This window comes from Herpailurus yagouaroundi, unplaced genomic scaffold (assembly GCF_014898765.1).
Source record: "Herpailurus yagouaroundi ecotype Mexico unplaced genomic scaffold, PumYag 200, whole genome shotgun sequence".
Lineage (NCBI taxonomy): Eukaryota > Metazoa > Chordata > Mammalia > Carnivora > Felidae > Herpailurus > Herpailurus yagouaroundi.
Genome location: NW_024412431.1, coordinates 4859662 through 4881626, shown reverse-complemented (window position 1 = coordinate 4881626; position 21965 = coordinate 4859662). Strand labels below are relative to the sequence as shown.

At 50.1% G+C, this 21965-nt stretch overlaps 2 protein-coding genes across 2 annotated transcripts in view; one reads left to right on the top strand and one right to left on the bottom strand.

The window, feature by feature from the left end:
• Window positions 1-66: 66 nt before the first annotated feature.
• RLN3 (relaxin 3) lies at window positions 67-2600 on the bottom strand. The gene is made up of 2 exons (XM_040450124.1): window positions 2368-2600; window positions 67-871 (listed from the first exon to the last, which is right to left on the bottom strand). Exons 1-2 carry the CDS (start codon window positions 2559-2561, stop codon window positions 646-648), a joined length of 420 nt encoding a protein of 139 aa, XP_040306058.1. The 5' UTR covers window positions 2562-2600; the 3' UTR covers window positions 67-645.
• A 14408-nt stretch (window positions 2601-17008) lies between these two features.
• The window catches only part of RFX1 (regulatory factor X1), a 33218-nt gene continuing 28261 nt past the window's right edge, over window positions 17009-21965 (top strand). The window contains exons 1-2 of the mRNA XM_040449646.1: window positions 17009-17150; window positions 17344-17797. The gene's annotated coding sequence lies outside the window, so the exon portion shown is untranslated. The remainder of the gene's footprint in view (window positions 17151-17343; window positions 17798-21965) is intronic.

The window sequence follows — 21965 nt, the reverse complement described above, 5'->3', positions numbered from 1 at the left end:
AGCGCCTCGCCGAGCTCGTGTGAAACCCGTGCCCTCCCCACCCCGCAGCAACGCACACGCCGCAAAGTCCTTTGGAACTTTTATTATTGGGGTCGAAGAAGGTTCCGATCGGTCCCCCCCACCGAGCCTCCCACCCCAGGATGGGTGAAGGGAGCCCAGGGGTCCCCACCATTATTCTAGGGTCCACAGCTCTAGAACCCCAGCCGGTGGGGTTGGAGGAGAAGGGGCTGGAAGGCAGGGAGAAGGCACGGAGCAAAGGCTGGAATGGAGGGGGGGGGCGTAATTTGGAAGAGTGGCCACAGTTGGGGCAAGAGAGAATCAGAGTTTGGACAAAGGTCTCAGCGTGGCCGGTTTCAGTACAATAGGGGCGCCACTGCGGCAGGGAACAGTATAGGCCAGGCAAAGGCATGATATGACCTAAGGAGAGGTCAGGGGTCAGGATCAGAGGTTCCCATCTGGGCAGGTAGGGAAAGTTTGCTCGGGTTTAGGAGAGGCTGGTCAAAGGTCAGGGTCATTGGGTGGTGGTGGGGGGCGGCGTGTCCAAGTGCACAGTGCCTGACCCCTGACTTGCGGATGAATGAATGCATGAGGGGCCAGAGTCAGGTGCCCAGCTGGCCCCTGGGCCCCTGGCCATCGGTCTCTGGTCTAGCAGAGGCTGCTGATTTCACTCTTACTGCACCCCCACTTGCAGCAGTTGCTGGAGAGGCCATCCAGGACATCACGGACAGCGCGCAGAGCCCCTGGAGTTCCCTGCCAGCCAGGTCGGTCTGCATACAAAGCCCGGGGGTACTTGGTCAGGGCCAGCCACTCGCTGGAGGCTACTGCCCCGTCCAGCTCGCTGTCTGTGTCAGAGTCTGTGTCTGGGAAGGTGAAAGATGAAAAAATTAGTGCTTGGGGCTCAGCTGCGATCACACCCAGAGGCTGTCTCAGCTACTTCTATTCTTGTGATGCAGCTTCATGGTCAAAAGTTTTATCCCATTCAGGCCTACCTTCCAGTTTTGACAGGCAGATTATTCAACCTCACAGAGCTTGACTGTCCTCTCTTGTCATTTCTTTTCTCCTACTCTTTATTCATTGAGGACCTGATGGTTAAGAACATGTGTTTGGGAGCCTCTCTGAGTTATACTCTGGAGCACATGAATGTACTTCTCCGACCCTTGGTTTCCTTGTGTGCAAAGTGGGGATAATAATAATGCCTACCTTCTAGGGTTTTACGTGGAGTAGATGACAGAATTAATACCCATGGAAAAGCTTAGAACAGAGTCTGGCACACGAGAAGCACTCATCGTATACTTACCATGTGCCAGCCACCGTGTTGTTGTTGTTGTTTTTTAATGTTTATTTAGTTTTCATGGAGAGAGAGAGAAAGAAAAAGCAGGGGAAGGGCAGAGAGAAAGACAGAGGATCCAAAGTGGGCTCTGTACCGACAACAGAGCACCTGATGTGGGGCTCGAACTCACAAACTGTGAGATCATGCCCTGAGCCGAAGTCACACCCTTAACCGACTGAGCTGCCCAGGCACCCTCTGCCAAACGCTGTTTTAAAGGATTTAGTGGGCTAACTCCTTTATTCCTCACAATGACAACCCCATGAGGTGGGGGCACCTATTATCATGCCCATTTGCCAGAGGAGAATACCGAGGCACGGTTTCGTAAACCAACTTGCACAAGAACACGCAGCCATTAAGTTGTAGGTCTCCTACTTGAACCCAGGCAGCGTGTCTTCCAAGTCCACCTTTATATCATCACCATCATGAAAACTTTTGTTTAATTTTTTCGCCAGGCTCCTGCCCTTCATGAAACCAGGCCCCATGCCCCCCGCTTGAGCCCAGACTGAGGCCCCTGCCCACCGTCCTGATCTGCTTTGACTCAGTGTTGCCACTTAGCCATCCTGGGAGATTCAGGGACTGTGCCTCTCATTTGCAGATAAGGAGGCTCAGAGAGGGTAAGCAATTTGCCAGGAGGGTCACCAGCTAGGTGGCAAAATCTGGCCTTGTATACACCACACCCCTCACACTACCTTCCGCAGAGGGTTGAAAAGCGGTTCAGTGTCAGTTTCTCAATGGCGTCCCATCTCCCACCCAACCCCCCATCCTTAAGGGCAGGCTCATACACAGCAGGTGCTCCAAAACCAGCGGCCAGTTCTCTCACCACTCCGCAGGTCTGCTAACCGGCTCCTCCCTGCCTCGGCACAGCTCTGAGGCCTGGGCTAGTTTCCCCAGCTGTACATCATAGGACAGGGACTCTCCTGCCCCGGCCCTTCATCTCATCTCCATCCCTGGCTCCTTGGACCATCCCATGTCCCATCCATTGTCCACCCCGCCCCGCCCCCCTGCCCCCCCCGCCCCCCGCCGCCCCCCCCCCAGCCTCACCCGTAGCTTCATGGGCCAGGATGTCTGACCGCCTCCATCGGGAGCCCCCACAGGTGAAGATGACGGCCCGGATGAATTCCCGGCCGCAAAGCTTCACTCCGTAGGGTGATGCTCGGGCCTCGGTGCTCAGCCACAGCTCCCCAGCCAGCACCCACACGGCCAGCAGCAGCAGCAGCGAGCGCTTGGCCATGCTGGACAGGAACACCTGGGACGCTGGGGCACAGTGACGCAACCTCCCTGGGAGTCTGTGTCTCTGCTGCCTCCTGGCCCCCCATTTATACACCCCGGGTTCCCCCCACCTGTCACGGAGAAGGCAAGTGACCTCCTTTATCTCCTCCAGCAGAGGGGAGGCTGGCATGCCCCCCCCAACCCCGACCTTTCCCGTTTCCAGGAGCAAGTGATAACCTTTAACCAGGGACGGAGTGACGTGCTCCAGCTCACTCTCATCTTCATCTAGAAGGGCGAGAAGGTCTCGATTCAGCAGAGACTGGGGACCCAGACCCCACCAGACCCGAAGAGAGGGCACAGCCAAATACAACCCCCGCATAGGGCCTCTAGGATCTCCTCTAGGATAACAATGATAATGAGCGTTTCTGCTTCCGCACTGTGGGCTAGGCTACAAGGCCAGGCACTGCTCTAAGTATTTTGCATCTGTTTCATCCTCCCAGTGACCTATGATAATGGTTCTCAAATTTGAGCAAGCCTCAGTATCTCCCAGAGGGCTCGTTAAAACACAGATTCCCGGGCCCTATTTACAGAGCATCTGAGAATCTGCATTTGCAACAAATCTCCAGACCGTGCTATTGCTACGTTGCTCCAGAAACGGCACTTTTCTTTCTTTCTTTCTTTCTTTTTTTTTACATTTATTTATTTTTGAGAAAGGGGATGGGGAGGGGCAGAGAGAAGGAGACAGAGGATCTGTCGCAGGCTCCTCGCTGTGACCGCAGAACCCGATGAGGGGCTCGAACTCACGAACGTGAGACCGTGACCTGAGCCAAAATCAAGAGTCGGCTGCTCAACCGGCTGTCACCCAAGGCACTCCAGAAACGGCACTATTGAGACCCACTGGACTATGAGATTAGGACTAAGATTATGCCCATATTACAGATAAGGAAACTGAGGCACAGAGGGGTGACAGAAGGGGCCCAAGCTTGGCTAGTAAGTGGGGGGCGGGGATGGGGATTCAAGCAGAGCCACCTGACTCCAAAATCCATGCTCTCCAAGGGAAAATCTTAAAGATCACAAAGAGTATATTATGGGTACAGGGTTGCAGTTTTGCAAGGTGAAAAGAGCGCTGGAGACAGATGAACTGGACACGTAAAAGCGACAAAGATGATCAATTTTATGCGTATTTTACCACCATTAAAAAATAACTTTAAAATGTTTAATTACGATAACATACATCAAGAAGCTGGGATGTGCTGGGAAGCATTTACCAATGAGTTCTCCAGAAGAAAGAAAAAAAAAAAAAGAAAGAAAGAAATTAAAAAGACCCTGGTTTGTAGCAGCTGTTGGTTTCGAGCCAATTTCAAGCTACCAATATCACGTCTGCGTGGTCAGCAGAGTCCCGAAGAGTCAACCATCAGGTCTCACAAGCGAGTGTCAGCTGACTCGGCCAGAACGTGTAGTTGAAAGAATCATCAACAAGACACCCATGTTGTTACCGCTCAGGTCAGGAAATGGGACTGTGCCAGCAGCATAGACATCCCCCGCTGCATAATCCTGTCACAGGCCCTCCCACCCCCTAGGGGTATCTTTAGTTGTCGCTTCTTTGTATTTTGTTGCGATTCTAACCCCAACATGTGCGTTTCTGGGACAGATAGTTCTGTTTCCTTCTTTCCTTGTGCATTTCTCTTGCCTTCTTTATTATTTTTTATTTTAGAGGGAGAGAGAACAGGAGGTGGGGAGAGGTGCAGAGGGAGAGGGAGAATCTCAAGCAAGCTTTATGCTCAGCACGGAACCCAACATGGGGCTAGCCCCCATGACCCTGGGATCATGACCTCAGCCAAAACCAAGAGTCCGACGCTCAACCAACTGAGCCACCCAGGAGCCCCATCAATTGCACTTGTGATCAAAGTATGACACACTTAAGGAAGAGCACACAGATCATTCGTGGACACCCGGAAGAATTTTCACAGACCAAACATACTGCATAACTATGACTCGGGTCCAGAAACACCCCTTCCAACCACCCCCCAAGATAGAAGAACGAAGCTCCACCTTTTGGGAAGGGAGAATTTGGAAGGATTTGTGGACATACGTCAAAAGTACAGTAGTTGATTGGGGCGCCTGGGTGGCGCAGTCGGTTAAGCGTCCGACTTCAGCCAGGTCGCGATCTCGCGGTCCGTGAGTTCAAGCCCCGCGTCAGGCTCTGGGCTGATGGCTCAGAGCCTGCAGCCTGTTTCTGATTCTGTGTCTCCCTCTCTCTCTGCCCCTCGCCCGTTCATGCTCTGTCTCTCTCTGTCCCAAAAATAAATAAACGTTGAAAAAAAAAAAGTACAGTAGTTGAGGGGCGCCTGGGTGGCTTGGTCGGTTACGCACCGACTTCAGCTCGGGTCATGATCTCGTGGTTCGTGGGTTCAAGCCCCGCATCTGGCTCTGTGCCAGCAGCTCAGAGCCTGGAGCCTGCTTCAGATTCTGCGTCTCCCCCTCTCTCTCCGTCCCTCCCCCACTCAAGCTCTGTCTCTCAAACATGAATAAACGTTAAAAAAATTTTTTTTTACAGTACGGTAGTTGAGATACGCTTTGGATGAAACACTTTGAGGCTCTGCAGAGATCTTGTTTCCCAGTTTACCCACTCGTGCTAGCATTCTGGGTAGATTGTGTGCATAGAAGCGTTACTGCGGTGTGTGTTTGTTAGTAATTTTCCACGTACCTCATCCCTTCCACATTTACCATCACTTATTATTTGGAATTCTGGAGGAAGAGTTGTTCTGTCTCCAGTTATTTGTTCATTCAATCATTTATTTATACCAATATGGACTTGTGAACGGTTATTTCAGTCTTTGGGTTGTAACCCGACACTATTGTTATTTATTTTGTTCCTCGCACTGTTCCAGCTGTGACCATTGGGAGCTCTTTCAGTTGGCTCCTGCTCTAGCATTTTATTTCAGGCGCTGTCCTTTCGCCGCCGTGACTCCGTATTTTTTGTTGGCTTGTTTTTGTTTTTTTAGCACTTCTTATTTCCTGGCACCTCAAGAAACGCAGGGCTTGCCTCGTGTTTTCCCTGCCCCAGTCCTAGAATCAGACGCTTTCCTAAGGAGTCAGGATTCCCTTTTATTGGAGTATCGCAACGGGAAGTCAAGACCTGGGCACTGGGTGTGTCCATCACTACTGGGGGTGGGGGTGGGACGGGTATGTCATTGCTGCTAGGTCCTCTCAGCTGAGAGTCTTCCTTTTTTTATTTTTATTGATTTATTTTAATTTTTTAATGTTTATTTTTGGGAGAGAGAAAGAGAGAGAGAGAGAGCAGGGGAGGGGCAGAGGGCGAGGGAGATACAGAATCCGAAGCAGGCTCCAGGCTCCGAGCTGTCAGCACAGAGCCCGACGCGGGGCTCAAACCCACAAACTGTGAGATCATGGCCTGAGCCAAAGTCAGACGCATAACCGACCAAGCCCCCCAGGCGTCCGGCATTCATTTTTTTAAAATACTGGGTAAAATCCATACAGGTAAAATTAACCATTTCGGTGTTACATGTACATGTATGTTGATAGCACTATTCACACAAACAGCAGGAACAACCCGTCAACAGATGTATGGATAGACAAAATGCGGTAGATCCATACAATGGAATATTATTCGGTCATAAAAAGAAATGAGGTTCGGATACACGTTACAGCGTGGTTGAACCTTGAAAACATTACAGCGAGTGAAAGAAGCCAGACCCAAAAGGTCACATATTATAGGATTGCGTTGATCCGAAATACCCAAAATAAGCACATCCCTGGAGACAGAAAGCGGACTAGTGGTTGCCAGGGGCTGGGAGGAGGACAGAATGGGGAGTGATCACTACTGGGTATCCCTTTGCGGGGGTGAAAATGTTTTGCACAGAGGTAGTGGTCGCAGAACATTGTGACTATCCTATCTGCCGCTGAATTGTTCACGTTACCATAGTTTTGTGTTACGTCAATTTCACGTCGATTTAAATAAACAATACTAGGGGCTCCCATGATGGGCTGAGCTGCGTTGGAATCCCACCCTTGCCTCTTTCCTGCTGTGTGACCGTAGTAGGCAAGGAAGGCATTTAACCTCTCTGTACCTTGGTTTTCTCACCTGTAAAACAAGGAAGATTCAATGCGCGCATCTTAAAACATCCCGGGGCCGGCGGGCAGCGCTGTGTACTTCTGTTATTTCTACTTGACACATTCTCTCTGGATCCGAACTGTATCCCTTTGTCCTTTTCTTCATGACAAACTCCTGGCCTCTGTTGCCCCCTGTGGTGTCTTGGGCCCAGGCAATGCTCCAGGAGGTGGGAGTCATATCTGATTGTACTGCTTTGAAAGGGCTGATGAATAAAATGCTCCCCCCACCTCCTCTTCTCCCAGCGACTCTCCAGGGACGTACCCTTCTGCCCTTTTCTCCATATCCCCAGTGCCTGGCTCAAGGGCTGGCAAAGAACAAACTCGCTGGGAAATAATTGCTGTCTGTCTGAGTTTGACTGCCTGGCCCATAACCAGAAGGCTCTTTTGTGCTTCACACAGAATCAGAGTTTTGAGCCCAATATAGCTGCATTCAAATTCCAGTTCCTATGTGAACTTGAGAAAGGCCTTACACCTCTCTGAATTCATTGGGAAGACGGAGTTTATTATCATATTTCCTGGGGCGCCTGGGTGGCTCAGTCGGTTGAGCCTCTGACTTCAGCTCAAGTCATGATCTCGCGGTTCTCGAGTTTGAGCCCCACGTCAGGCTCTGTGCTGACAGCGGTCCCCCATTCTCTCTGCGACTCCCCTGTTCACACACTCTTTCTCTAAAATGAATAAACACTAAAAAAAAAAAAAAAAAAAAATTAAAAAATAGGCCTATTTCCTTCCTGGGGCTGTTTGGGGACTTGGGTGAAATTCTGTAAAGTGCTGAGCACCACGCACAGCACACGGTAAGTGCGGTGGGTTGGGTGTGACCCTGCACAAAAATACCTCCCCGCGTCCTAACCCTCCGGAACTCTGAACCTGATATTATTTGCGGAAAGGGTCTTTGCATACGTAATTAAGGCCTTTGAGATGAGATGGTCCTGGATTATCCGGTTGGACCCTAGACCCAATGACACAGGAGAGAGAAGGCCATGTGAAGACAGAGGCAGAGGTTAGAGTGATATACACGAAGAAACCAAGTCATGTCTGGAGCCACCAGAAGCTGGAAGAGACACGGAAGGACCTTCCCCCAGAGTCTTTGGAGGGAGCATGGCCTTGCGGACCTTGATCTCAGCCTTCTGGCCTCTAGAACCGTGAGAGAATACATTTCTGCTTTTGTTTGTAAGCCCCCCAGTTTGTGGCAACTATCAAAGCAGCCACAGGAAACGAATACGTAAGAATTACGAAAGCCCGCCTGCTACCAATATCATTATTATTTTCATTACCATTATTATTTTTGGTCAGCATACAAATGCACCCAAAGTTTACCAATCCTAAATAAAACCACTCTCTCCAAACTTAACTAATCCTATTTCTGGATGGTCGGTACAGCCTGGTGCATCAGGAAATAAAAAGCATAAGATCGGCTGCGGTATCTCCCTCCCAATCTCAGCCCCCACTTTCCCCTACAGGTAACTCGCTGCTCTTAGTCTCCTGAGTATCCTTCCAGAATTTCTGTGCACCTGTACAAACATGTGAATATAAGTTCTTATCCTCCTTCCCCCCCCCCCCCCCCCCACACACACCTACTTTCACATGAAAGGTAGCATTTAAAATTGTTTAATTGTGGTGGGGCGCCTGGGTGGCTCAGTCGGTTAAGCATCCGGCTTCGGTTGAGGTCATGATCTCGCGGTTCGTGGGTTTGAGCCCCGCGTCGGGCTCTGTGCGGACAGCTCGGAGCGTGGAGCCTGCTTCAGATTCTGTGTCTCCCTCTCTCTCTGCTCCTCCCTGGCTCGCTCTCAAAAATAAACAAACATTAAAAAAATGTTTTTAATTGTTTATTGTGGTAAAATATACATAACATACAATATGTCATTTTAACCATTTTAAGTGTCCTGTTCAGCAGCATTAAATACGTCGCATTGTTGTACAGCCGTCCCCACCATCCATGTTTACCACCCCTATGTTTTTAAATCTTCTCAGATGTTTTTAAATTTTATTTTTAAAATTTATTTATTTTGAGAGAGAGCGAGGGAGCATGCACACACGTGCACAATAGGGGAGGGGCCGAGAGACAGAGAGAGAGAAAAAGAGAGGGAGAATCCCAAGCAGACTCCACGATGTCAGCACAGAACCCGACCTGGGGCTCAATCCCCTGAACCCTGAGATCACGACCTGAGCCGGTATCAAGAGTCTGACGCTTAACCCACTGAGCCACCCAGGCGCTCCTCTTCAGAACTCTTTCATTTTCCCAAACTGAAACTCTGTCCCCATGAAACACTAATCTCTCACTTCCCCCCTTCCACTCAGGCACCCATCATTCCCCCTTTTGGTCTCTATGGATTTGCCCATTCCAGGTACCTCGTGTGAGTAAACTCCTATGACGTTTGTCGTTTTGTGTCTGGCTTCTTGAACTTGGCCCCATGTTTTCTTTTCTTTTCTTTAATTTTTAAGTCTATTTCTTTATTTTGGGAAAGAGAGGGGGTGGGTAGGGGCACAGAGAGAGGGAGAGAGACTTCCAGGCAGGCTCCGAGCTGACACAGCACGGAGCCTGATGCGGGGCTCGAACTCACAAACCGTGAGATCACTGTCTTGAGCGGAAGTCAAGAGTTGGAACCTTAACTGACTGAGCCACCCAGACGTCCCTCTTTTCCTTTTTTTTTTTTTTTTAATTAATTAATTTTTTTTTTGAGAGAGAGAGAGAACAAGGGAGTGTGTGCATGAACAGGGGAGGGGCAGAGAGAGAGAGAGAGAGAGGGAAACAGAGAATCTCAAGCAGGCTCCACGCTGTCAAGTGCAGAGCCTGATGTGGGGCTTGAACTCACAAACCACGAGGCCATGCCCTAAGCTGTAATCAAGAGTCAGATGCTGGACCAGCTGAGCCACCCAGGTGCCCCAGGCACAACGTTTTCAAGTTCATCCATGTTGTAGCATGTGTCAAAACTTCAATTCAGGGTGGCACGTTTTATACATTCTGCTACACCTTGCTCCCCCCGCTCCCGCCCCACTTAACAACAAATGCGGGAGATCTCCCCATATTGAAACTCTCTTCACCCACCTTGTTGTTGTTCTACAGCTGGGTAGTATTCTGCTGTGTGGATGTCCCATAGTTAATTTCACTCCCAGAGACGGGCGGCATTTTTCATCCATTTGTTCTGGAGCTAACACTGCAGTGAAAAACCTTGTAGAAATGTCATTTCGCACATATGCAAGTGTATCAGTAGAAAAATTCCCCAAAGTGAGATTTCTGGCTCGAACAATATGCGCATTTGTGCTTTTTATAGATATTGCCAAATTTCCCCTTTGGGGGATAGATTAATGCACACTCCCTCCAGCAATTAATGAGTGTTCCGCTCCTCTATGGCCTCACCCACAGAGTGTGTCAACCTTTGGATTTTTGCCAGCATAACAGGTGAAAAATGGTATGTCGGAATTGAGAAAATTTACACTTCCCTTCCATAAGTACAGTGGGACATACTCCATGTGTTCAAGAGCTATTACAGTGTTCTCTTTCCTCTCTGGTCACCTTTGTTGCCCGTTATTTTTTAGGTTGTTGATCTTTTTCTTCTTGATTTCTAGGGGTTCTTTATATAATAATGAGATGTCTTATCTGGTTATCCGATGGGGGATAAGTATTTTCTCCCGGGTTGCCGTTTCTCCAAACTTTTAAATTAATGAACACTGACATTTATTGAGAATTTGATGGACGCCTGGTCTTCTGCGGTGCTTTAAACACCCTAGTCAACCTGACTGGCATCATTTTTTCGTCTCTAAATACTACGTATAACATGCATCTCTAGAAAATAAGGATATTTATACACTGACAAATATACAATCATTCTTCGGTATCATCTTACGCCGAACACATATTCAAATTTCCCTGAGTCTGTGAAATGTCTTTTCAGAGTTGATTTACAGCCCAGACCAACAGAACTTTCTACGAGGGTGGGAGTGTTCTATATCTGTGCTTTCCACCATGGTGGCCACCAGCTGGCTACTGAGCGCTTGAAATGTGGCCAATAGCGATGAGGAACTAAGTTGTTCGTTGTATTTTATTTTAGTTACTTTTATTTTTTTTAAGGGTATTTATTTATTTTGAGAGAGACGGCGTGTGTTAGAGAGTGGGGAAGGGGCCGAGGAAGAGACAGAATCCGAAGAAGGCTGCACTGTCCGTGCAGAGCCCGACGCCAGGCTCGAACTCGTGAACTGTGAGATCATGACCTGAGCTGAGATCAAGAGTCCGGCGCTTAGTTGACTGAGCTACCCAGGCATCCCAAGTTACTTTGAATTTTAACAGCATGTGGGAAATTACTAGTCAGGATCCCCGATGCACGTAGGTGCAAAAACCCTCAACAAAATATTAGCAAACAATACATTAAAAGGATCACACACCACGATCAAGTGGGATTTATTCCGGGGATGCAAGGACGGCTCGGTATCCGCAAATCAGTGTAATACGCTAGCAAAATGAAGGACAAAAATCATAAATGATCATCTCAAGAGATGCAGAAAAGCATTCGGCAAAATCCAACATCCTTTCGTAACGGAAACTCTCAACAAACTGGGCATAGAGGAGACGTAGTTCCACGTAATAAAGGCCACGTACGACAAGCCCACAACTAACATCATAATAGTATGACACTGAAAGCTTTTCCTCTAAGACAGGAACGAGACAAGGGTACCCATTCCCACTACCTTTATTCAACACAGTACCGCAAGTCCCAGCCAGAGCAGTTTGGCAGAAAAAGGAATAGGAGGTAGGGGCGACTGGGTGGCTCAGTCTGTTCAGAGTCCAACTTCTGCTCAGGTCATGATCTCACGGTTCATGAGTTCGAGTCCCGCGTCGGGCTCTGTGCTGACAGTGCAGAGCCCTCTTCAGATCCTCTGTCCCCCTCTCTCCTTGCTCCGCCCCCAGCCCTCGAGCCCTCTCAAAAACGAATAAATGTTTCAAAAACATTAAAAAAATATGGGGCGCCTGGGTGGCACAGTCGGTTAAGCGTCCGACTTCAGCCAGGTCACGATCTCGCGGTCTGTGAGTTTGAGCCCTGCGTCAGGCTTGGGCTGATGGCTCAGAGCCTGGAGCCTGTTTCCGTTCTGTGTCTCCCTCTCTCTCTGCCCCTCCCCCATTCATGCTCTGTCTCTCTCTGTCCCAAAAATAAATAAATGTTGAAAAAAAAAATAAAAAAATATAAAAAAAACATTAAAAAAATAAAGAAAAGGTATCCCTCCCCCCCCCCCGCCCCCAGCAGCCACCATATTAGTGCAGATTTCAAATCTGTCTTCATGACCCAAATACATCTAACCTACATTCACGGTCTCCATTCACCTCCCAATTGGCCCTCAGCCGTTTGCCATCTGCTATATGCTCCCCAAATGCCAGTGAACCTGGGTCTCACCCAGTCCCATCTCTCCCCAAACACGATTATGCCCTCCCTGGTCCAGGCAAAGTGCCCACTGGTGTAATTTCATCCCAGATAACCAATTTCTTGCTCTTCCCAAACCACTGCCAGAATCTCTAAGACATTTGCCCTGTGTTCCTGAACAGGTACATAACCTCAAACAATAGGATGTACCACTGTGTATGTTTACATGCTCACTTTGTATGTGTGTCCAAGTATGTTGTGACTGGCACAATGGGACTGTGTACTAGATTTCCATCTGTACCCTTTTAGCTCAGTGATATATTGCATTTTTGTTAAGAGAGTCAAAGCAGTTATTAACTTATTTCCTTCAGCCTCTCCCCACCAAAAATTGTCTTACCACTTGGTGGGGGGTGGGAATAGGTTGACACAAGTTCATGTGGATACGCGTGTGTCCCAAGCATTTTCTCTCAAAGCCCAAGTATTTAGGGGATCACCTCTCAGATTTTTTAAAAAGTTTATTTATTTATTTTGAAAGACTGGGGGGGTGGTGGGAGAGAGAGAGGGAGAGAGAGAGAATCCCAAGCAGGCTCTGTGCAGTCAGCACAGAGCCTTACGTGGGGCTTGAACTCACAAACTTCAAGATCATGACCTGAGCTGAAATCAAGAGTCAGAGGCTTAACCAGCTGAGCCACCCAAGCGTCCCTCACATCTCAGATTTTTGTTTTAATTTTGTACTTAATTTTTTTTAATGTTTATTTATTTTTGAGAGAGTGAGAAAGAGCGTGAGCAGGGGAGAGTGAGACACAGACAGAATCCGAAGCAGGCTCCAGGCTCTGAGCTGTCAGCACAGAGCCCGATGCGGGGCTTGAACCCACGAACCGTGAGATCATGACCTGAGCTGAGGTCAGATGCTTAACCGCCCGAGCCACCCAGGCGCCCCTGTTATTTTGTAAATCTCAGTTCATTCCTTTTTTTTCCCCCCAACTTTGCCTTCCGCTCGATGATGCAATACCTTCAACAATATTTTCCCAAGATCACCTTAACTCATCAAAACCCTGCTTGCAACATAGTTCCCCAAACCTGTTGGACTGGGCGTCCTCTGACACTAGATTCCATTTCATCCATGGCTATATCTGCACAGTACTCACACATTTACGATATTTTTTTTTCTCTTACCCCATTGTGTGGCTTGAAAAGTCAGAACTAGCCTGCTAAGCATAACACTTAATAATAAGCAGAAATGCACCGGCTTTTATGATGACTTGCCAGTGTAACAGGAGGATGTCTCGTTTGCATTCCAATGCACCGAGGGTCAGATTCCCCTTGGTAGCTGGCACATTCATAGTTTTAAATTTCTTCTTTTTCTCCCTTTTAGCAAAACTCCACAGAGATCTCTTTCTCCTGCCGCTTGGGGGAGGAACAGGGTTGCCGGGTCTTAAAATGCTATGGTGTCTGGGTTTCACGCCCATCAGCACGATACTTTGTAAGCTACTTTTTGCTGCTGGGCTACTTGGCTAAGGAGTCTGGATCATGCCGCTTGCTAGAAAGATGGACATGTACGTTGCCTCCAGTGACCCACCTCAGTGAGTATGCTCACCCGGTGCAAAACTTTCAATGAATATAAAAATCTGGAACAGAACCACCGAGGCGCGGTTCCCTTGGTTTAACAGAGACCCGATGACTGGCTTAAATGCGAGAGAAGGTTGGTCTCTGCTGGTGGGTAGCTGGGAAGCCCGTGCCTTTCTGTCCCTTGTTGTACCATCCTCTAGGGTAGTATCTCCAAGGACGCTTGTCTAGAGACATCTTTCAGTGTCATACCTGGCTGGGGGAGGAGGCTACTTGCATCTAGTGGGTGGCGGCCAGGGGCACTGCTTAATATCGTAAAACACACAGGACAGTTTCCCACCACAAAGAACAATTTGGCCCCAAGTGTCGACGGTGCCGCCTGCCCTAGAAAAGTCCTCAGCCCCTTTTTTTCATGACTGACTTGTTGAAGAGACAGGGACAGTTGTCATGTGGTACCCCCCCCCCCGACTGTGGATTTGTCTGTCGCTTCCTGACATTGTCATTTAACTTGTTTCTCTACCCTTTCCATTTCCTGCAAACTGGATGTGAGGTTGAGAGACTTCATCAGAGTCAGGTTTAACGTTTTGGCAAGACGTGTGTGTCCTAGGGGAAGCTGTGAACTTCCTTTCGCATCACATCGGGAGGCCCAGGGCCCTTTACTGTGCTGCTGAGCTGCCTGGCAGCTAATGCTGGTGACAGCCTGGCCTCCGTGATCAAGTCCACACCCCTGGGCTCCGTGAGCCATCCAGCACCCTGTGCATAGTTTGTTCCCCGTCATTCTCTCACCTGCTGCTTTATGATGCCCATCGACGATCATTGCCCAGATCAGTGATTTCCTTGGCTTTTGCAAAACGGCAAATTTTCTTTTTCTTTTTTTAAGTTCATTTATTTTGAGAGAGAGAGGAAGAGGGAAGGAGGGGCAGAGAGAGAAAAGGAGAGCGTGAATCCCAAGCAAGCTCTGCACTGTCAGCACAGAGCCCAACATGGGGCTCGAACTCAACAGACCATGAGATCATGACTTGAGCCAAAATCAAGAGCTGGATGCTCAATGGACTGAGCCACCCGGAAGCCCCAAAATGTCATTTTTTCTAATTCTTTCATTCTTTCTGCATTAAAAAAAAAAAAAAGTTTATTTATTTTGAGAGTGAGCAAGCGGGAGAGGGAAAGAGACAGAGGGAGAGAGAGCATCCCAAGCAGGCTCTGTGCCATTATCGAGGAGCCCGACATGGGGCCTGATCCCACGAACTGTGAGATCATAATCTGAGCTGAAATCAAGAGATGAACGCTTAATGGACTGAGCTACCCAGGCCCCCCTAATTACCAATGTTTCAGAAAGGAGTTGGTCAAGAGTATAACTTGACTTCCAATGGTATAACGTGTGTTTTTAAGTTTCAAATTGGGGTATAACATACATAAAGGACATAGATTTCGAATGGAGAGCTCAGGGAATTTTTTATATCTATAAACCCATGCAAACACTATAAAAAAAAATAGAACATTTCTAGCCCACACTGCCTTCCCTGCCACAAAGGCTTATGATGAATACTTGCGATTGAAGAAATGATTTCCAGGCTTGGCTGTGCTCACTGGGGGGTTAGGGACTTCAGGGAGGTGGGGAAATGGGTAGGAGGTGGCAATAGGGCTTCTAGTCCCCCCCCCCCCCCCCGTGGCCCCCATGCACACAGGGCTGGCTCTGGGACCTCCACCTGTCTCACAGACGCAGCTGCAGGGGCCGACTGGCTCTGCGGGCTGGGATTTATCCTGGCCACCTTATGCCTGCAAGTCGCATTCATTCTTGGGTGGACTTATCGGGGCTGGGGCTCCGCGAGCATTTCCAGGCTGATTGAAACTGCTGCTGCTTTTCCTCTACCGTGGAGGTGGAGGTCACACCCCGGGGCATCAAAGCACATCGGAAAGGCCCAGAAAAGGAGACAGGCTGTCTGGGCTCTGCTGCCTCCCAGCTGCGTGATCCCGGAAGAATCTCCTTCTACCTCTACCTCTGAGACTCTATTTGCTTTTTTGCTTTACCCGTCTAGTGAGGCGGGGGGGGGGGGGGGGGGATTTCGACTTGCGGGGCTGTTGGGAGGTGGAGGGTTTCTGGGGAATCACCTGGCTGCCTTTGCTTCTCTGACCTCACCTCCTGACCCTTTCCTCTTTGCTCATTCTGCCCCAGCCTGATGTTTATCTCCCGCCTCCCCTCCTCCCCGCCGTTCCCTCCACCTGGGTTTTATGGAGTTGGCTTCTTTTCACAACTCAGGACTGCAGGACCCCTCCCTCAAGTGACACAGGCCACTGCATCCTGTCACTCCTCTCCCACCCCCCACCCCCCCATATCACTCTTACAGCCCCTTAAAAACCTATCTTATGTAGTCATTTCACTAGTAATGGTGTCTCTCTTAATAAAATGCAAAGCCTGAGGTTTTGTCTGCTTTCTTTACTTTTACAGCCCGGGCCTTGCACACAAGAGGGGTGAAGTTGGTTGAACCAGGAAACAGCAGCTCAGAGACAGAGCCGCTTCGTCACACTGTCACACAGCAGGACTACAAGTAGAACCATGGGCTCTGAGCTTTTTCGTTCATTTTCCTGTCTCTGGTGGAGACCACGGCGCAAAACTGAAGGGGGTGGCGGGGCGGGCGGGGGTGGGGGGGGGGGGGGGGGGAGGGCAAAAAACTCATTTATCAAGATAATTACTATTTTGAGAAATCAAAATTAATGCAAAAAAATTTGAGGATTAAAATATGTTTTTGAAAAAGTAAAAGACAAGATCCGATCCAGCACTTGCGTGACTCACTTCATCTTGATCCCACTCCTGGCAGGATCCTATCTTTATTTAAAATTTTGGTAGTTTGGTCATCATGGATTTATTTTTTTCCCCATTAATTTTGATACTTAAAAAAATATTGGATAGAATGTCATTTATCTTGATGATTGAGTTTTTGCGCCCTCAACCTAGTCTCGACCCGCTTCTGTCTCTTCTCTCCTGGAGAAACTGAGGCAAGGAGGACGGTGAGGGGGCGGCGCGACGGAGGGGGAAGAGCGTCGGGGTGCGGTGTGGAGCCTTGGTGAGCAGCCCCCACTCCCCTGGGGGTGCTGGGCGCCGACCTTTGCTTATCGCCCGCGCTAGAAGCCTCTAATTAAGTCCTCCGCTTGCAGGAGACCTTTCCCAGGGCTGTCCGCACCGCCTGCGGGGCGGAGATAGCCGCGGTTGTCCCGGCAGCGGTGACCTTTTCCGGCCCGATAGGAGGGGGAGGCGGGAGCCCTCGCGGAGGCCGGGTCTAGGCGGAGGTGGTGGGGGAAGTTTGCTCGAGGGATGGGACCCGGGATCGAACCCAGTCTTCACATCCCACGACCATCTTACCAACGTAGGGCAATAGGGGGGGAGGGGAAGAGCGCCCAGTGACGTCACTGAATCCCTAGCCCAGCTCCGCCGCTGACGTCACAGACGAGCCGCGCGCATCACTGCATTCCTCCCGTGACGTAAGCGCGCGAGGCGAGGAACTGACCCACCGGGGCAGGAAGAAGTCTGAAGGAAGAGAGCTTTCCTTTCTCGCCTTTTATAGTTGGTAAGGCTTTTAAAGTACGCTGAGCGGACTACCACTCCCAGCTGGCTTTGCGTGCTGCGCATGCGCACGGTTCCCAGCTGGAGAGCGCGGCAAACCTTTGGAATGGATTGACATCCCTTTAGCTGAACCATAAGGCAGGTTTTACAGCCGCAAGCCAATCCCAACCTCACAGACCCCACCCCTTTATTCTTAGGCCGCTGCTTCCTTGCGGGAGTGACGGGTTCTTCTGCCTTTGAGGGTTCAATTTCCTTTGATGGACATTCACACCGATGAATCAGAGCGCCGAGAAGTCGAGAGGGTGTTGAAAAGCGTGACTTAGGACCAATAGCTTAGCAGCAGGACCTAGCGCCATCCAATCACTTCTCCTGGCGCCGCCAATCACCCGGGACTCCGCCCCCGCTCATGACGTGTGTAGGGTGGGTAGCAACAGTTGCCCCGGTGAGGGAAACGGAGGCGCCATAGCCACGGTAGTCGTGGCGACCAAGCAACCCGGCAACGCGAGTCAACAACAACAACCGCCCGGCCGACCCCCACCCCCACCCCCCCCTGCCCGGCCCGGGGACCCCGGCACGTTCCGTCCCCCTCCCAACATCGCCTCCGAGACCTCTGGAAAGCCCTTCTGCGGACAGAAGTAGGAAGAAGCCGAGGTAACCCGGGCGGCCCTGGGGTGGCGGGCCCGGCCAGGGAGGGCGGCGGGGCCCGGGCGGCGGGTGTCGCTGTAATCATAGTCCGGGGGGAAGGGGCGGGCGGTCAAAATGGCGGCGGCGACTGTCGGGGCCGTGGGGGAGGGGGCCGGGGCCCGGCTGGGGCGACACCACCCGCCCCTGGGGTCCGGGGCCCAGCCCCCGTGAGGGGCGGGCGCTAGCAGGCCGGCGGCGAGTGGAGGTCGGTTGGACGGGGCGGGGGGCTTTTATATGTTGGGAGGCGCGGAGAGGCGGGCCTGGGGAGGCTGGGCCAATGGGAGCGAGGGAGGGGCGAGGCGGGGCGGAGGTGAATGGGCGGGGCCAGGTCGTAAGGTGTGGGCGGGGCCGGCGGGTGCCGGTGGCGGGGGAACCGGGTGGGGCAGTTGCCGCCAGGGCCTTACAGCCTCCCAAAGGGATGGAAAGCCACCTGTGCTGCGTCGCTTTAGAACCCACCCCACCCCAGTCATTCCCAGTACTCCGTGTCTGCCACATCTGAGGCCTCAGTTTTCCATTCTGTAAAGTGGGGAGAATCATTGCCATCGTCCCTTTTCTACATTTCAGGGATTTCTGACTCCTTTCAGGAATTTCTCTAGGCCTCATGTTTGAACTTTTACTGCTATGTGCTATTTTTGAATATGGTTTGATAGAACTGTTAGCTAATCTTGATTTCCACACTGCCGTCTGTTCCTAAATCTCCCTTATTCTCGGAGAGAAAGCAAAGGAAAACAAAGTTTCATGGCGAAACTGTGGGCTAGGAATATGGCTTCAGCCGGAAGGATTTGGTTTGCAGAAGTCGAAGCCCATGGCAGGGGAGGAGTGATCTGGGGTGACTGAGGTAGTCGAACAGAAACTTGAGTGCTTCTCTGTGCACTGCTCTCTTAGACCTCGTATCGTCCCTGGCCAGAGGACTTGTTTCTGGAGATGGGACGATTTCTAACCTTCTTGCCCATCAAGGTCTGCCTTTCTGGGAATGGGAAGCAAATGGCGCCTGGAGAAGTTTCTTAGATTTCTTAAGCTGCTTCTCTTGGCCAGACACATGTTTTTGTGTCAATCAAGTTGGTGTCAGCTGGGTCACATGTCACTGAGGAGGTACCAGCCTCCAGAGCCACGTGGGCAGGAGCGGCACATCAAGATTAGAGGAAAGGGGAAGTGTTCCATGTTTGTTACAGGAGAATCTGAGCGACTGCTTTGGCGGGCAACAGGCTCTACCTGCTTGGGGAAGGATTTATTTTTTTCAGATAGCCAGCTGGGCCAAGTCCACTTTGCTTGTTCTCTGTCTTGCTTTGGAGCTCGGCATCAGCAGAGCTGAGTGGCGGTGTGCAAACTGTAGCCCTTTTCTTTTAAAGTCAATCAACTTCGAGGAAAAGGATCGTCTCAGGCTCTCCTAAGGCTTTCCGTCAAGAATTTGAGACCAGGGGGGAGGGGCGGGAGGGGGTCTCACTTCTCCGGGACTTTTTCTAGACCCGTTCCTCTTTGAGAGGTGGCAGGACCCCTTGAAAGTTCAGAAAGGCAGAGATTAATTTTCCGAGCCAGACTGGAAATACCAAGTCTCCAGAAAGGTCACCACCACCTGTTGGAAAGGCAAACTTTGAGCAGAAGGCGATGTTAGTAGTTATCTAGGCTTGTTAACTGCCCCCTCCCCCGCATAACTTTTACCTTTGAAGGGCCCAAGCCCAGAGGGGTCTTGTGACTAGGGTTGAGGGCACTGGTTTAGTTTGCTTGTGGAAGCAATCAGCTGCTTTCTCGCAATCAACTGTCGCTGTGTGCCCTTCGATGAGTTACTGTACTTCTCTAACCTCAGTTTCCTTTTGTCCAAGCGAGGGACAGTGGCCATTGGTAATACTCTTAATCTCATATTCCTGTGTTATGGACCCGATAAAAGAATCCATGTTGAACATCAAATACATAGTAATTGCTCAAACTGTGTTAGCGGCTACCCTTATTATCATGATTGTCCTCTCCTGCTCAGCCCTCCGAATTACACCGCTTGTATTTATTTTTATCATTTTGAATTGGGTGAGAGCCTAGTGGCTTTAAAGGTTGACTCACTTGTTGGGCTGTGTGGGCAGATGACAGAGCTCCCGGGAAGCTGGATACCAGGACTCTAGTTTCTAGTGGGAAAGTGTTATTCCCCTCGCTCCTTCCTGAATAGTCCTTCTCCCGCTTCAGGAGAGCAGCCAAACAGAAAAACTTCTCCTGGGCCTGGGCCCAGACTCAGCCCCAAGGCTTCCAGGAGGCAGCTGGGTGAGCCAGAGATGTGGGTGTCGTGGGAATGGTGTCCCTGGAGCTGAAGTCCTTGCCCTCCCCTTCCCATACACGTCTCAGCATCTCGGGGATGGGCCAGGCAGACTTCCCCGGGGATGCAGCCTGCAGATAGCAACGGCACACTGCATGCTCTTCTTGGGCTGGGCAGCCCGTTCTGGACCAGGGGGCATTGCCCAGCCCTGCTGCACAAGCCTGCTGCTGGCAGGCAGAGGCAGGAGGCAGTAACTCTTTCGCAAGGTCTCGTCCATTGGTAGATTCACAGTGACCTTTGACACCCATTAACAGTGTGTTCCTGGCATGTGGACACTCATTTGACAGTAAAAGTTGAGTCCCTACTACGTGCCCGTCCGTGTTCTGGACCCGGAGGTCAGTGATGGGCAAGGCGGGCCAGGTCTCGGCCCTGGGAGAGCTCGCGTTTCTGGTCACGGAAGGAAGAGGAACTATGGATAAGAAAATGGGGGGGGGCGCCTGGGTGGCTCAGCCGGCTAAGCTGCTGACTCTTAACTTTGGCTCAGGTCATGATCTCACGGTTCGTGAGTTCGGGCCCCGCATTGGGCTCTGTGCTCACAGAGCAGAGTCTGCTTCGTATCCTCTGTCTCCCTCTTTCTGCCCTTCCCCTGCTCTCTCTTTCTCTCTCTCAAAAATAAAATAAATGTTTAAAAAAAGAAAAGAAAAGCAAATAAGGAAATAGAGGTCCAGGAAGAAAATCAAACAGGAGTCTGTGCCTCAGAGTACTTGGGGTGGGAGGCACACTTGAGACCCAAGAAGGTGACATATAAGCTGAGACCTGAATGATATGAGGCAGCCAGCAGTGGAGAATGGGAGTAGAGGTGAGGAGAGGATGTCAGTCAGGTGGAAGAGTGGGTGCAAAGGTCCTGAGGCAGGAGGAGGCATGGAACATTCTCGGAGCAAGAGCCAGTTTGACTAGAACATTCAAAGTGAGCAGGAGAGACTTGAGGGGCTAGATGCCTCAAGGCCCCAGAGGTCTTGGGAAGGGCTCAGGATTTTATTTAATTTCCGTGATAGGAGCCTTGGAACCTCCTGAATACAAGAGTGACAAGATAGGATTTGTGTTTTCAAAGGATCTTAAAGACTATAGAGGCGAGACTGGAGCTAGGAGCCAGTAATGAGAGTGTTGTGGGGGTCTGACAACTGGGATTGGCCGATGAAAGTGGAGAGAAGTGTCCAGCCTTAGGATCTGTTTTGGAGGAATTACAGAGAAGTCTTAAAAACTAACTGGCTATAGAGGATCAAGGAAACGCACATCATGATATTTAAATTCCCTGTTCCCCTGCAAGTTCCCCATTGAAGCCATTCTACGGATGAGGAAAGTGAGCTTTCTTTCCATTTCCTTCGGAAGGCCTTGTCCAAGATATAAACCATCTGGTTGTAGAATCTGGCATCCAGAACAGAGGTCGGCAAACTTTGACTGCCGCCTGGTTTTGTGTGGCCTGTGAACAAAGAATGATTTTTACACTTTTCAGAGATTGGGGGGGAAAAATCAAAAAGGAGAATATTGTGTGGCATGAATAAAATGTCCTGACGTGATAGGATATGAAATTCAAATTTCAGTGTCTATAAATAAAGTTTTATTAGCACATAGCTGCGTTCATTTGTTTACATATTATCTATGGCTGCTTTCACTGCAAGGGCAGAGTTGAGTAGTTGCAATAGAGGCTGCCTGCCCACAGACTGATTGATTCAATGATTGATGCAAACATTCTCCAAAAACAGAAACTGACTTTGAAAGATAGATACAGCCATTGGTGACTTTCTTGGCAGTTACATTGCCAAGGAACAGGTTTGCTGAGTGATTCTCTTGTTCTGTGTGCCCTGCTCTGTAAAGAAAGGGGTCTCATGCCGTATA